This window comes from Microcaecilia unicolor, chromosome 4, assembly GCF_901765095.1.
Source record: "Microcaecilia unicolor chromosome 4, aMicUni1.1, whole genome shotgun sequence".
NCBI lineage: Eukaryota > Metazoa > Chordata > Amphibia > Gymnophiona > Siphonopidae > Microcaecilia > Microcaecilia unicolor.
Window position 1 is genome coordinate 92856764 of NC_044034.1, and position 16744 is coordinate 92873507.

At 41.0% G+C, this 16744-nt stretch overlaps 1 protein-coding gene across 1 annotated transcript in view; it reads right to left on the reverse strand.

The window, feature by feature from the left end:
• Window positions 1–16292, reverse strand: part of LOC115468630 (cytidine and dCMP deaminase domain-containing protein 1-like) — a 61704-nt gene extending 45412 nt beyond the window's left edge. Inside the window, exons 1-3 of the mRNA XM_030200473.1 lie at window positions 16104–16292; window positions 8925–9028; window positions 976–1153 (exon numbers count right to left, since the gene is read on the reverse strand). Of these exons, the coding sequence (XP_030056333.1) occupies window positions 976–1153; window positions 8925–9028; window positions 16104–16188 (367 nt within the window). The 5' untranslated portion in view covers window positions 16189–16292. The remainder of the gene's footprint in view (window positions 1–975; window positions 1154–8924; window positions 9029–16103) is intronic.
• Window positions 16293–16744: the final 452 nt, after the last annotated feature.

Sequence of the window (16744 nt, forward strand, 5' to 3'; positions counted from 1 at the left end):
AGTAAAGCATCTAATGAGATTTCTGGCTTGGCAGGTAAGGTGGACTTGTTATCAAAATCTGTTGAGAAGGTTAAGCAGGATGGTATGGTTTTTTTTCCCAAAAGACCCAAACTGAGATTACAGAACTGAAAACTACTGTTTCTACAATACTGAATGAAAGAACTGTGATGCAACGTAAATTTGAACAGTTGGAAATTTATAATTGCAGATTAAACCCATGAGTACTTAATTTTCCTTTAGGCAGTTAGTCTAGATCCCATGGAATACTTCAAAAAAATATGTGGTTGATTCAACCAAATATTTTTTGGGATCTGCACTGGCTGAGTAAGTACTGGATCAAGAAGAAAATGCTTTATGAGATGTATCTGCAGTTCTGGAAGTCATTCACTGATGTTCACGAAAGAGTTACTTTGCTAGTATCATTTGTTTTTGAGCAAGATCTGAACTTGGTAATGAAGCTGTACTTTTGTAACTCTAGAATGACTTTAAAAATTGTGGTTATTTCCTGATTTGACTAAGACAACTCAGGACAGAAAGAAAGAACTTCTAGTGATGCGTGTGGAGACACAGGATTTGGGAGCTACTTTTTACTAGCTTCCCCCCCACCAAATGCTTAGTACAATATTTAGGACTCAAGTATACCTTTTTCATTTCAGTCCAATTAAGAGCTTTCTTTGGACCTTAAGAAAATCTCTAAATAATTAGTTGGATATTATTGTACTCTGCCTTGAGAAAGCGTGTTAAGGCTATTCCTCAATAATTGTTATTCCTTTTACTCCCTGTATTATTGTAGGTCTCTCTCCTCACTTTTGGTGGTATAAGAAAGAATATTATTATATTCCTTACATTGTTTCCTTAATTAACAAATGCTTATTTGTTTTTTTCTGTAGCAAGTATTGTTGCTTATGATTTATTTGCAAATGATAATAAACAAATTTAAAAATAAATTGGCCAAACCTTTTGTTCCTTACTTACCATTCACAATCATTTTTAGGCAAGCTGAACAAGGCTTTCTGGAGAAATAAAGGTCACAATCTTTAAGTCTTGATCCATGTTTAATAACAGCAATCTGGCCTGCATGCAGTTCTGCACCGGAACAATGTAGTCCAATAATTTTCATGTTTTTTACTACAACCAGGCCAGTTTTTAATATCTGCATTCAAAACAAAGATACAAGACAGGAGTTCACATCATTTACAAACCTATAATTTGTTCACATCAATTAACTATGAATATTAACTGGCTAAAGTATTGAACTGTCTAAGAATGGCACAAATATACTTGGAATTTTGAAGTCTAAGAAGGATTGAATTTAACTTCTAAGCACCAGAAGGTGCAGGAGTGGCGGATGGAGAAGAATAATATGATCTCCCCTTCTGATGATGCAAAAGGTGGGCAGAAGGATTGGGGGAGATGAAGCAGTTCCCCTATGAGGATGTGTAATAAGGGTGCTGCCTCTTCCTTCCCCGTGACACTTTCCTGTGTGATGACGTTCCATCATACTTGCCCTTAAAAAGTGTGTGGGGGAGAACAGGCAAGGGAGATGATTCCACTCACCTTCGCTTCCCATATTAACCAGCTATGGAAGAAAACACCATTCAAAATAGCTACATCTAGTCAGATCATTCTTCGACCAAAAAGCCTTTACACTACTAGTTCAAATGTTACTCCATCCTCACTTGGATTACTGTAATGTTCTATTGCTTGGTACTAAAGTGTCAATAGCACAAAAATATGCAAATCACACAGAACACAGCTGCTAGACTAATATACAGATTGAATAGATATACTAATGTTTCAACTCATCTAAACAAACTGAACTGGCTTCCCGTAGCAGAAAGTCTCGGATTCAAAGCTGCTTGTTTAGTTTTTCAAATCCTACAGGGCCTCACCTCTGAACTGCTGACTAAGATCGCTTCGCTATGTCTGGTCCAGACTAACAGACTGAAAAATCAACTGATGCTAGAATCACCGTTCCAGAAGACAATTCAAAATCATTCCCCGTTCTTGGAGTCAAAATATGGAACTCTACCAATTCCCATTAGAACAGAAAACTGCTACCTCAACTTTTTTTTTTTTTGTTACATTTGTACCCCGCGCTTTCCCACTCATGGCAGGCTCAATGCGGCTTACATGGGGAAATGGAGGGTTAAGTGACTTGCCCAGAGTCACAAGGAGCTGCCTGTGCCTGAAGTGGGAATCAAACTCAGTTCCCCAGGACCAAAGTCCACCACCCTAACCACTAGGCCACTCCTCCACTTCAGAAAGATGCTAAAAACCTTTCTCTTCCCAAAGACTACTTCATAACTTCTTCCTCCTAGTATCATCCATTATCCTTTCCTTAATGTTTTTAGTCTCATGAATTAATCCAACAGTCTCTAATGTGTCTCACCTAGAATGTAAACTACACTGAACCCTGGAAAGGGGATATTAGCGGTATATAAGAATTGATTTAAATTTAATTTTACAGTCCAGACCAACAGCTCCTGCACCTTTAAAGGTCCAATGGGATAATGCATTCAGAAAATGCTATGGGGATGAATGTAAGAGGAGATACCCCTTTCACCATGGAAACCCTAGGTACTGTCTACTGTCCCTAGTGGGAATTCCAGGCCTGCATAAATATTTGAACCAAACGGAGAAGAAATCAAATGAATTCATAATGAACTAGAAAAGGCATAAAAGAGAATAAGAAATATACTGTTAAATAAAGCCACCAGTATTCAGTGGCTGAAGGAGCAATTGCATAGCCTGCTTTGCACCAGCATTTATTCCCTTCTCATATAAGATCTCACTATAAATTATCATCAATGAGTGGTCTTATGGACAAAATAAGTTAACCCTCAATTTTGCAAATTTGTAGCTTTTTGGATCTAGTGCATCAAGAAATCAATATTTACCTATGGATAAGTGGACTAAGCTAAAAGCCAATGAAACTGGCAGACTTTTGAGTGCAATTCAACAGTCTATCTCCATTGACCACAAGAACAATTAGGCCAACCATCTCAGGTGTGAAAAATGGATTAGCCCACTTGTCTGTAAGACCATCCAAATATATCAATATCTCCAAACACTCACCATTACCAAACCTTCCATTCTTCACTATGCACTAGCTTCTCTATTTCCTTCTCTTTTAAATACACAGCATGTTGCATTTCTACACATAAGGCCCCTTTGCCATACTAAACTTAATATTCAAATTTTGGACACAGAGTACCAATATAAACGCTAATAAACAATATCATGAGTGAGGGCCATCAGTCTATATATGAAAACATGTCAGACTTTCGTGTAGTCTGAATTTCTGAAAGGAAATCACATGATTTTGAATGTATGTTTAGTGAAAGATAGTTTTTGTAGTGCCCCATATCCTTCCAGTGCCTTCAATTCAATAATCAATAGAGTAATTCATGGCTCAAAAGGGGGACATTCTATAAATGGTGCCAAAAATTAGGTGCCGATAAATTCAGCAGTCGACATTATTCAGTAAAGAGCATAGAATAGTGTTGAATGTCAGATTCAGTGCTCAACTTTGGATGCAAGCACTTATGCCAGCTGAAACCTTGTGTAAATCCTGGTGCATAAGTTGGGTGCAGATCCCCACTATATTGTAACACGGATCCCCACCCATGCCTATGCCCCCTTTTGAGTCACGAGCGATCCAATTTAGGCACCTATTGTTACAGAATAGAGTGCAGCCAGATCGGCATCCAAATCATAAATAGTGCTCGTTAGCCTCGATAATTAAATCATTGGAACTCATTAACTATTTTGGGTGCCAATCTGGGATCTGTGCCTCTTTTTGGGCACCCTTTATAAAATCTGGGAGAAAGTGTGTTCCAAATTGCTGAAAACGTCCCAATTTGTATCTTCTATTAAAACAAATCCCAACACAGCTCAAGAGTTATATAACTTTGCTAGGCAGTAGGCAAAGTTACTGCTTCCTTTTAGCTCCCTGTCCCTGCTTCCCTTTTATCTCCTTTTAGCACTCACTGCTATGCGTCAGCCACAGTGATGTTACTTCCAATGCACTTGGCTAGCACTGTTCTCTTTATGTGCGTTGTTGCTATCTCTATGATTTTTACCTCATCTCCTGTATAGGTTTCTGCTGCCGCTTAGCTCTTTGTTTCAGTTCCTATAACTCCTGCTGCTACACAAGGTGTAGCTGCTACACAAGATGCCAGACAAGGTGATGTCACTTCCACTCCAGTACAAAGAACCTGCAGCTACAATGTGTTTGCACCACAAGTGCCAAAGAAGCATGACATAAGAACAGATCCTGCTCCTTGGAGCACCTTTAGAGGTGTCCTTTCCCTTCACTTACTCTTCTTCTTATTCCTTTGTGTTCGTCCTTCCTCTGCTTCAGGGATGTACTCTCTCTCTCTTGGGATTCAGCAGCTGTTGCTGTACATTGGAGATAAAGACTGCTTTTGATACCTGCCAGTAGGTCCGTTTGTAGCCCATGTTGTCTTCTCAATCTACACCATGTTCTCTTCACATCTACACCAGTCTGGTACTCTCTAAGGAATGATCTGCTAACTACGACACAAAAACCCTCTTCTATCTGCTCTTATTTCTTTGTTCCACTTACAGGTCATGTGCATCACTGAAACCTGGCTGTGGCCAGGCGAGACAGCCCCTGGGGGTTTTTTTCCCCTACTACTGTAGGCCCAGTAGATGTGGGGGGAAGGGGTGTGTGGTGATACTTTATTTCTCCCACTTGCAGGCCTCTCCCTGGGCTGCCAAGTCACTTACCCCCCTGTTTATAAAGTCACACTAGCAGCTGCCGTGCAGCAATGATGACACAGTCCATACGAACTGAATGGGCTGTGTCGATATTACCACACCGGCTACCACTAGCGCAGATTTGTAAACAGGGGGGGTTAATTACTCAGATACCTCTAGGGGTTTTTTCTGACTTCAATCACCCCACCACCACATACTGCCTCTTTAGATCAATGCTTCTTTCTGGTTGCTGAACTCTGTATGTCTGGTTCTATCTGGCCTCATTCTTTTTACTTTCAGCCAGTATGTGGTTGATCATTACATGATTAGATACACTCTTCCTCCCCAGCCTGTCATCTTTCATAAAAGGCCCTTAGCCTCTCCTGACCCCAATATGTTAGAACATGGACTCTCCTCTATACATTTACATTCACCAGGGGTTTTGCTGGATCAACAATTATCTTCCATTCTCCAACATGCTACTAAAAGTTTCCGTAAGTGTTCTCCTTGGTATCTCACAGAATTACACTTCTTTAAACATGTCGACATGCAGAATTCATATGGTGGAAAAGGCACTCTTTGCCCAGTCACTGCTCTTTTCGCAGCACCGAATACCATGTTAAACCTAGGAAGACTAAATATTCTTATTGTTTTAGAATCATTACCACCTCTTCCAACAAGCATCAAACATTTTGAGGTTCTTGATACTCTTTCCTTCTGCTTCTTCAACTTCTGAATATCAGCCTCAGATTTTCTCCCAGCTCTTTATTTTCAAGATAAGGTTTAAAGTCTCCAGGCTGCCCTTCTGTCCTCCTCTCAGTCGTATTACACATCACTCCTGTCCCTTTGTCATCCCACTCTACCTACTCTCCTTCGTCCCCTCCTCCCCATTTTCCTTCCTCCAGCTGGAATACTTTTCTCTCTCTCACTCCAGCCACTAGATCTCTCTCCATTTTAAACCCTTCTTCCTCTCCTTTAGACCTTTGGCAAGCCCCACTTTTTTGCAAATTTACCTCTCTCCTGTTATTTTTGCCTCTTTTACAAGATATAGGCCTTTGGAAATATGCAACAGCAACACCATTCCTCAAGAAATCAAAACTTAGATCTCTCCGATTCCACTAATTTTAGGCCTATTTCCAATCTCCCTTTTCTCTCCAAACTCTTGGAAATAAAATTATTCATGACCTCTTTATACCATTCTTAGATAAATCACTAGTACTTCATCCTCGACAAGGTTTTATAAAAGGGCATAGTACAGAATCATTACTTACAGCTCTTCATAATGAGATTTAGGAGTTCCCTAGACCAACTTAGATCATCCTGGTTTTGCTCTGTCTCTCTGCAGCATTCGATTTGGTTGATCATGATTTACTTCAGCACCTTCAAGATTTAGGAATTTCAGACAATTTCAGACACAGGTCTCTCCTATTTCAGTCTTATCTTACAGATAGATCCTTTCAAGTTAATCATAGTTCTTCTTATTCATCATCCTTCATTTCTCTATGTGTGTTCCTCAAGGCTCTCTCCTTGCCCCTCTTTAATGTCTCTTCTCCCACTACTAAATCAACCTCTTGGTGGTAGTCCATATTGCTATGCAGTTTCCCCCAGATTCTATAAGCCACGACCGAAGTTGCGCATGCAAATCAGCGAGTGTAGCTGATTTGCATGTGCAACTTAATCGCTTAACAGGCTAATCGGCACCAATAATTGGCCACTAACAAGCAATTATTGGCACTAATTAGAATTTACACACACAACTTTCTAAGTGTATTCTGTAAAGTGGTGCGTCTACATTCTAATGCGTGGATCACAAAACGGGGCATGGCTATAGGAGGGACATGAGCAGGTTGTGGGCGTTCCTGAAAATGACACGCACAGTTACAAATTATGCCCGATCTGCGTCTGAATTAGGCACGGGAATTAAACCAGGTTTTAGTTGGTATAAATGGCTCTATGTGTATTCTATAAACCGCGCCTAACTTTAGGTGAGGTTTATAGAATAGCACTAAGCGTGAGGGTTTTTCAGTGCCAATTTTTAGGCACCATTTATAGAATTTGGTCCATTATGTACAGATTCTATTCACTCTTCCTCAATGGATTCTTCCTCTATTAACCATTGTTTGCATGCTGTGTCTATTTGGCTTCATGTTAATCGTCTATTTCTGAATTCTACCAAGTGTGAATCCATACATTTTCCAAATTCTCATACCATCTATCCCTCATCTTCAGAGTCATCCCCTATCATTTCAAGGCACCGTACATATACCATATTTTGGTTATATGATTGTTTTACAGTCAGGGCCGTGCCGATGCGGTAAGCGGGGTAAGCACCGCAGGAGGGCGCCCACCTCTGGAGGGCACCGCCGCGGTGCTTACCCTCGCCCCGCGCCGCCGAGGCCTTTAAATCTTTTACTTGCAGTCGCAGCAGCGTCTGTAAAAGCAGAGCGCTGCCGACGTCTCACTTCCCTTCGCGCTATTGGTTCCCTCAGTGTCCCGCCTTCTTCTGATGTCAGAAGAAGGCAGGACACTGAGGGAACCAACAGCGGGAAGGGAGACGTCGGTAGCGCTCCACTTTCACAGACGCTGCTGCGACTGCAAGTAAAAGATTTAAAGGCCCCCAGGGCGCGCCGCGATCATCTTCACGGGGGGGGGAGGGGGGCGCGCGCCAACTGTTCATCTGCGGGGGGGGGGGCGCCAACTGTTCGTCTGCGGGGGGGCGGCACAGACCCTTGGCACGGGCCTGTTTACAGTGTTGTTAAATGTGTATATTTCTGATACTGTTTCATGTTAGTTCTATTACTAGGTTTCAATTCGCCATTTCCAAGTTTAACCCATTGACTGTATTTATGCTTATATTTGGTCATTTTACTATCATTATGCTGTTAACAAAATTGTAAGTCTTATATTAAACTGTACCTGAAGTACAGTGCCTTGGGTGAATCTCTTCATAAAAGGTAGTTAATAAATTCCAACAAATACGATATGATATGAGTTTTACAGATGTTTTTTTTATAAAAAGGTTTAAAATAGGCTCTAATATCAGTGGATGCCCTGTTATAGAATTACCCTCTTCATGTGCATAAATAGGCTTTTAAAAAAATCCCCCTTCTTAAATGAGGGTAAACTTATGCATATGTAAACTGTATGCACATATGTTGACCTGGATTGAAAAAAGGAGATCGTGGGGAACAGGGGGTCCTTTATTAAAGAGAACTAGCGTTTATAACGAGTGCTAATATTTAGGGCGCGCTAAACATTAGCAACATCCATATATTCCTACGGACGTTGCTAACGTTTCACGCACCCTAAATATTAGGTCGGGCTAGAAATGCTAGCGTGCCTTAGTAAAAGAGGCCCAGATTCCACAAAGGTCACCCAAATTTACACACCAAAATTGGATGTCATCCTGAGATGCTCACTGGTTAACAAGCCAATTAGAAGCAATAATTGGGTGCTATTATTCACATTAATTAACTCCAATTAGGATTTGCATGTGCATTTGGATGTTTGCTATTCTGTAAGGTGATGCACCTAACTCCCACAGTGTGCATCTGAAAAGAGGGTGTGACCATGGGAGGAACATCAGCATGTTAGGGGCAAATCTGAAAATTTGTGTGTGTAATTACAGAATACTGGGTCAGTGTGACTAACTTGAACACCAGCATTTACACCAGGTGTGTCTGGTGCCCGTAGTTAGGCACGAGATCCGCACTTATGCGCTACATGGGTGTGCTGATTTTTTACAGCACCTAATTTGGAACGTCATTTACAGAATCTGGCCCATACTGAATAAAATATGCATGTAAGCATATAAACCTTAGAAAACAAAGAGAAAATATAAATGTATGCAGATATTATACCCATATATTCATTCTGACATTTGCTGGTATCAGCACAGGGAAAAGTAAGCAGGCGCAATTTATATTTAGCACAGTTATAAAATTACTGCAACACTCACAGTGATGTTTTTTTCCTATCATGATCAAGGTGTGACCAATGGTACTCGGACAATGGGCAGAATTTCAGCTGTGGTCAAATTCATCTTCATCTGCCCCAGAATCACGGAATTAACAATTCTATGGTCATGGTTGATAATGAAACATAATATAAAATGAACTCTTTTGTCAGAAAGATATTTAACAATACAAGTTCAAAGGTAGTTTCAAATTAGAACAGCATGAAATCACATTTTAGTTCACCTGGGATTTCTTTTCTTGTGGTTGGTGTTCATTTGGTGGGAAAAGTTCCATCCAGAGACTCAGTAAGGTGAAAAGGTTGACTTTAGAAAGTCTTGGGGTCTGACCTGTATCAGCAAAATATTAAAAAAAAAAAAAAGAGTTTATATCTAGGAAAAAAAAGGTGGGAAAATACATATAAACTAAAACAAAATATCAGTCTTTATCTAGTTCAGAACTAAAGGCAACATTGCTTACTGAGGCCCGTTTCCAACAGAAAGGAAACGGGCGCTAGTAAGGTTCTAGGGCCCCCTCCTCCTCCTCCCCCTCCCTCACCCTCTCCTCCTCCTCTCAGAACCCCCCTCCCCCCTCCTCTGCTCTCAGGACCCCCCACTCCTCTCAGGTTTCAGGACCCCCTCCCCCCTCCTCCGAGGACCCCCTCTCTCATGACCCTCCCTCCTCTCTGGTCTCAGGACCCCCCTCCCCCCAGTCTCAGGCCCCCCTCCTCTCTGGTCTCAGGCTTCCCTCCTCTCTGGTTTCAGGGCTCCCCTCCTCTCTCGTCTCAGAACCCCCTCCCCCCCTCCTCTGTCATCTCAGGACCCCCACCCCACAGCACCCTCCCTCTCTTTCTAAGGCCTCCGACTGCAAGCAGGACGTGTGCTGCTGCCCCTCGCCTTCGTTAGTGCCGGATGTTGTTAAAAACTTTTTACCTCCTCCAGCGCCGGCAAGAGTGAAGGGGAGTGAGCACGCACGGATGCCGCTTCACAATGGGCGTGGTACTCATACGGGAGTGGGGCCGTCGGACTGCAGTGGGCCCGGAACTCGGACGGACAGGAGTGAAAGGAGGGAGGGAGGTAGGGGGTCATGGAACTTGGGGGGGGGGGCATTTGTTTACTCACCTCTGGTGCCTGCTGCTGGGTTCCCTTCCCTCTCACTTCCCTTTGGTCCGCCCTGTGACGCCATCCCCAGGGCGGACCAATCGGAACTGTGTTATGAACGCAGACAGCCAGACGGAGGTGCAAATCATTATATAGAATGATCTGTCAAAGCACATGAAATCAACAATAATGCCTGCTAGAATCTGGTATGCTAATCAGGTGCAGTTCAACAACTGGGATTAGATAAGGAGAGGACAAATCAATATCCATAAAACTCTACTATGGTACTCTCTATTAATTCATTTTTATTAAAAAGGGAAGAGTGGAAGAGTAGCCTAATGGTTAGTGCAGTGGAATGAAAACCTGGGGAACTGGGTTCAATTCACACTGCAGCTCCTTGGGACTCTGGGTAAGTCACTTAAGGGACCTTTTATCAAACTGCGGGAAAAAGGGTCCTGTGCTAGCGGCACCAGTAGAGAAGCAAGCTGATCAGATTTGGAATTCTTTGCATGTGGTGGATCAAAAATTGATAGAGGGTTTTGTGAAAGGTTTATCACTTACTAAGGCTCAGTCAGATCGATGCTTGACGTGATTGTGCCATTTTTTAAGAACTTGGTGAATAAATCTTTGCAGGAAGGACTCTTGGTAAACTCTCTTACAGAGGCAAGCCATGGCTAAAAAAGTCATCACTTGATGCAAAGGTACAGAAAAATTTCAGACCAACATCTGTTTTGCCATTTTAGCAAAGGTTACTGAAAAAGCTATGTTATGTCAATTAATGGAATCTATAGAAGAAAAACATTTGTTGGATGATTTTCAACATGGCTTTAGGTCTGATCATAGTGTAGAATTCTTGCTTTTGTCAATGTTGGACAAGTTAAGAATTGGTATGGATTAGAATATATGTTTTTGTGTTGTTACACTTGATGTTGCATCTGCTTTTGATACTATTGATCACCAGCTTTTGCTTAACACATTGTCTGACTTTGGAATTCGTGGACAGGTGTTGTCTTGGTTTCATTCCCAATTGCAAGGTAGATTGGTCTCTACAAGTTTTCCAATTACATGAGGTGTACCAGAGGAGTCTGCTTTTTCAGCAATTTTGTTTAATTTATTTATGGTCTCTCTTGGAAAAGTGTTCAAGAACTTGCAAGTTTCTTACAGAATGTATACAGATGTGCAATTTTTCTTTTTCTTTTTGAGCAGCATGGTTGTGATTTAACATTGAGGTAAAAAAAAATTTTAGATGAGATTTGTGAATTGGATGGTACAACATAAAGAGCCCTGTTTACTAAAGGTGCATTAGCGTTTTTAGCGCTTGCTTAAAATTACACATGCGCTAAAAGCATTTAGTACATACTAAAACTGCTAGCACATCTCTAGGGCAGCTTAGTTAACAGGGCCCAAAATGTCCTTGAATGTGACAAAGACAGAAATAATTTTTGTGGGAAAGGGAAATGGGACTTGATATACAGCCTTTCTGAGGTTTTTGCAACTACATTCAAAGCGGTTTACATATATATTCAGGTACTTATTTTGTACCAGGGGCAATGGAAGAACTTTGGACTCATCTTTGTTGACATTTGATTATTGGGGAGAAAAAGTTATTGGGAAACTATTTGTTTGCAGTCTTGGAGTTTCTTTTTGGATAGTAATTTGACAATACAAAAACAAGTAGCCCATGTAATTTCTACATCTTTTTTCCAACTTCGGGTTTTGAGTAAATTGAAAGTTATAGTGACACCTTATGATTTTCGAATGATTGTGCACAGCCTGGAACTAACAAACAAAAATTGATTTTTGCAATTCTTTGTTGTTGGGTATGTCATCTTCCCAGTTCCAGGCTCTACAGATCATCCAAAATGCAGATGAACGGTTGATTACTGGAGTTTCAAAATCAGAACATATTACTTCAATGTTAACAAAATTACATTGGCTTCCTGTAATATACAGAGTTTTATTCAAGATTCTTGTATTGATCATCAACGTATACATAGAATTGTTCCTGTATACGTTTGCAATGTTTTGAGAATGTATAAACTGGGAAGAGCGTTAAGATCTGAGATATCTCAACAACTTTGTTTGCACTCTCCAACATATCATTATGTGGAGACAAATATGCAGGCTTTTTCAATTGAGGATCCATCACTATGGAATGCTTTGCCTGGACATTAAAGATTTCATGACAATGTTCAGCAGTTTAAACATCTTTTGAAGACATTTCTTTTTGAAAGCCTTTCTGAAAGAATGAAGTGTATTGTAATAATTGCTCTTTTAGCTAATTATGGGAATCTATTAGTTATTGTTTTTATTGTTGCTTATGTTTCTTTTAAGTTTTATTGATTATGTATGTTTTATTCTTTGTTACCCGCCTTGAATAAAGGCAGGATACAAATAAAATAAATAGGGTGATGATGCCCCTGTATAAGACTCTGGTGAGACCTCATTTAGAATATTATGTACAATTCTGGAGATTGCACCTTCAAAAAGATAAACAGGATGGAGCAGGTCCAGAGAGCAGCTACTAAAATGTCAGTGGTCTTCGTCAAAGCATAGGGGGAGAGAATTAAAGATATCAACATGTATACTTTGGAAGAAAGGCAGGAGAGGCAAGATACGACAGGTATTTAAACGTTTCTATGCGGCATAAATCCACAGGAAACAAGTCTCTTTCAATTGAAAGGAAGCTCTGGAACGAAGGGGCACAGGAAGAAGATGAAAGAGGATTAACTCAGAAGTAACCTGAGGAAATATGTCTTCAAGGAAAGGGTGGTGAATTTGTGGAACGGCTTCCCAGTGGAAGTGATGGAGACAAAAACAGTATCTGAATTCAAGAGAGCTTGGGACAAGTACATAGGATTTGTAAAGGAGCGATAGGGAGAGTAGACGGCATGAATGGGAAGACTGGATAGGCCATATGGTCTTTATCTGCCTACATTTTTCTCTGTTTCTATTCTAATACCAGTTTCTGAAAAAAACATAATAATAATGAAGCAGGAACTTAGGAAAACTAAGCTCCCACTGTCGGTATTAATAGTTTTTGTTCCTAGCTCAATCCATATTTCATTAATTTTTCACCATTCATATATTTTTTGATGTACTGATACCCGAGTACTGTGAATATTGCATAAATCAGCTTTTTCACACAGGCAATGTATGTGAACTTATAATCTAATTATTTTTTTCTTGATGCATTTATACTCATTTTATATATAAATTCATATATAAAAGTATTGTTTTTGGCTATCTAGGTTTTACTTTGGGGCTCACTTTCAAAGCACTTACACACAAAGAGGGGCATTTTCGAAAAGGACGTCCAAGTTTCGGTTTGGACGTCCTTGCAAAACGGTGAAATCTAGGGGCGGGGAAATCCATATTTTCGAAACAAGATGGACGTCCATCTTTCGTTTCGAAAATACCGTCAGGGACGTCCAAATCCTTAAATTTCGCCATCCCTAGATTTGGATGTCCCTAGACAATGAACGTTTCTGATTTTCAGCGATTTTCGAAACCAAAGACGTCCATGTCAGAAACGACCAAATGCAAGCCATTTGGTCATGGGAGGAGCCAGCATTTCTAGTGCACTGGTCCCCCTGACATGCCAGGACACTAACCGGGAACCCTAGGGGGCACTGCAGTGGACTTCATAAATTGCTCCCAAGAACATAGCTCCCTTACCTTGTGTGCTGAGCCCCCAAAACCCACTACCCACAACTGTACACCACTACCATAGCCCTTACGGGTGAAGGGGGGCACCTACATGTGGGTACAGTGGGTTTGTGGTGGGTTTTGGAGGGCTCGCTGTTTCCTCCACAAACGTAACAGGTGGGAAGGGGATGGGGCTGGGTCCGCCTGTCTGAAGTGCACTGCACCCACTAAAACTGCTCCAGGGACCTGCATACTGCTGTGATGGACCTGAGTATGGCATCTGAGGCTGGCACGACAAATTTTTAAAGATGTTTTTTGAGGGTGGGAGGGGGTTAGTGACACAAAAAATTGCAGTATCTACTAGAGTTGAAAATTGTAACCTAATACTATGTAAGACAGGAGTTCTCTCTATGACAACATTAAAATACGTGCAATTTAAATACCTTGATGTTGTTAACAGGGTGTATCACAGAAGTGATTCAATTTAGCACTTAAGAATAAAATTATATTCTATTGCTCAGTGGAGTTTTTCTGCCCAATGATAGAACTTAAGCGTGAGTTACATTTTTAATGAAAGAAAGGATATCATAATGCCTCTATTTCACTCCATATGTGCAATTCTGGTCACTGCTTATCTAAAAATGACAGATTAAGAAAAGGTGCAAAGAAGAGAAACAAAAATAATAAGGCAAAAGAAGTTATGGCTCTTCACGCTGAAGAGGAGATAGCCGAGGGAAGATGATAGAAGTCTATAAAATCCTAAGAGGAGTAAAACAAATAAATGTGATAAACGTTTTACTCTTTCAAAAAGTACAAACAATATGGAGAAAGAATCTTAAGGGCCCACTGCTCCTGCGATATTCATCGGGGTTGGTGTTCCTCCACTTCTGTAGCCAACCTCCTTACAATGAATTGGGAACATTTAAAACAAATACTAGAAAATATTTTTTTCACTCAACTCATAGTTGGGCTCTGGAACTTGTTGCCAGATAATGTGGTAAAAGCAGTTATAGTTAGGTTTAAAAAAAAAAAGGTTTGGCCAAATTCCTAAAGGAAACTTACATAAGCCATTATTAAGGTACAGTCCTGGGGAAAGTTACTGCTTATTCCTGGGGATAAGTAACATGGAAACCATGCACTTTTTGGGATCTTGCCAGATACATGCAACATGGATTGGCCATCTTTGGAAACAGGATAGTGGGCTTCATCTGACCCAGTATGGCAATTCTTATGTCCATATTCTTCCTTTTCCCATTTGGAGTTTTATGTAACATTAAGGCAACTCCTAGGCCATCCATTTCACAAGTGACTGGATGCTGTTTCTGAAGTACTAAAATCTATAACATGTTTTAATTCAGTCAGTATTAATGAATAATAATTAGAATTTTTATAACAATGATACATACCTTAACAAATGTCTACTAGATTCAGTATTTGTATTTTCTGACTTGAGAACTTCAGCCACAGCTCAAATTCATACCGATAGCATTATTTATTTTATCATTTGTAAACAGTAACTTGATTTTAGTATTGTCCAGTACAGTTTTACCATTTTATTCCTCGTCATTCATTTCTCAGAGAGTGATGTTATGATGCTATAATTCTTCTTATTCGATCAGCGAGACCAAGGTCCCAGTCACGGATGTTAAATATTAACTATTTAAAAAAAGATTAAATGGTAAGCACAGTCTTTGTGCTTAGTTAACTAAATATTTATTCCTAGGAGCTAGGGTCATGCTGCAGTTAGCCTGCGGCTGACTCCAGACTTTCCTTTCCCAGCAAGCTGCAGTTTCACAGGCAGGGTAGCTATTGGCCAGCTCAGGGAGCATGCTGGCAAGTCAGAGAAAGGGCAATGAGCAAGCAGGAACTACAGGGAGGGAAAGGAAAAACGTTGACACATATGGTAAGGTATCCTAGCAGCTACAGGCAGCTTGATACATGAATACCATTAGCGGGGCTTAAAAAAGGTTTGGATTGCTTCCTAAAGGAAAAGTCCATTGACCATTATTAAAATGGACTTGGGGAAAATCCACAGCTTATTTGTAGAATAAGCAGCAAAAAATGTACAGTTTTGGGATCTTGCCAGGTACTTATGACCTGGATTGGCCACAGTTGGAAACAGGATGCTGGGCTTGATCAACCTTTGGTCTGTCCCAGTATGGCAATATTTATGTACTTATACAACCCATTAACTGTTTAAATTTCAGTGATTTAAATTGATACTTTCTAAAGGCAATATTTACATCAATATTATTCCCAACAGAGGAAGTCAAAATTAAAACCACATCTCTTATGAGTGCTTCTCAGTTTATTTATGAATAAGCTCCAAGCACTGGGTTTGAGTCATGAGCTGAAATAGTCCCATCTTGGCTTTCTGGTTGACAGAAGACCTGTTTATATATAAGAGGGTTGGTTGTTCATGGTCCTAATGGCGGTGTGACAGGACTTTAATACCCTGTTAAATCCTGACTGACCTGAGGATTAAACCATCTCAACCCCTCCCCTGTTAAAAATAAAAAGTAAAATAAAAACTTCTGGCAGACTTTAAATGCTGTTATTCAAGCCTCCCGCTGACAGCTAGCATTCATTCAACATTTCATCTGTCACTCACTCTACATGCTGTCGATCTGTCAGTCTCCTCTCAAGCTGCCAATCTATCAGCCTCCTTGCCACTTACCCTGCATGCTGTTAGTCTGAGTGCTGGCCTCCTTACTGATCGCCGCTTGATGAGCGTGGAGCGCTGCATCCCGCACGGCATGCATTAATACCCCCTCACCCCGACCCAGTCCACCTGTAGCGCGACAGCGCACCTTCCGCTTCCAACCGGGCACCGTGTGTACCCGCGTAGCCACCGGACCAATCGTCGCGCCGTGCGCTGTGACGCAACAAAGGAGGGGGGCTGGGACTGGGAGGAGGGGAATGGGGAGTACGTGCTGCTGGGCAAGGAGGAGCAAGGAGTCTGTTGTTAAACCTGCTTGGGAAGCAGGGAGCGGAAGGATATGTGCGACGTGCGTGGCTGTGGCTATTTATTTATTACATTTGTATCCCACATTTTCCCACCTATTTGCGGGCTCAGTGTGCAGAGTTGCAGACAAGGAGGTTTGATTAAGAACCTTCTTGGGTGCAGAGAATCCAAGGACGGAAGAAGATGGGAGGAACTGGTTATTGGTCAGCTATGCGATTTATTTGCGGTGCAATATAAACGAGTCAAGGTCAGGGAAAATGTTGCGGTGTAGGGAGGAAACGATGGGAAAATGGTCATGGCTTCTTTTACTGTATTGTTTGTTGGCAGAGCTTTTATATTCATAAATTGGATTC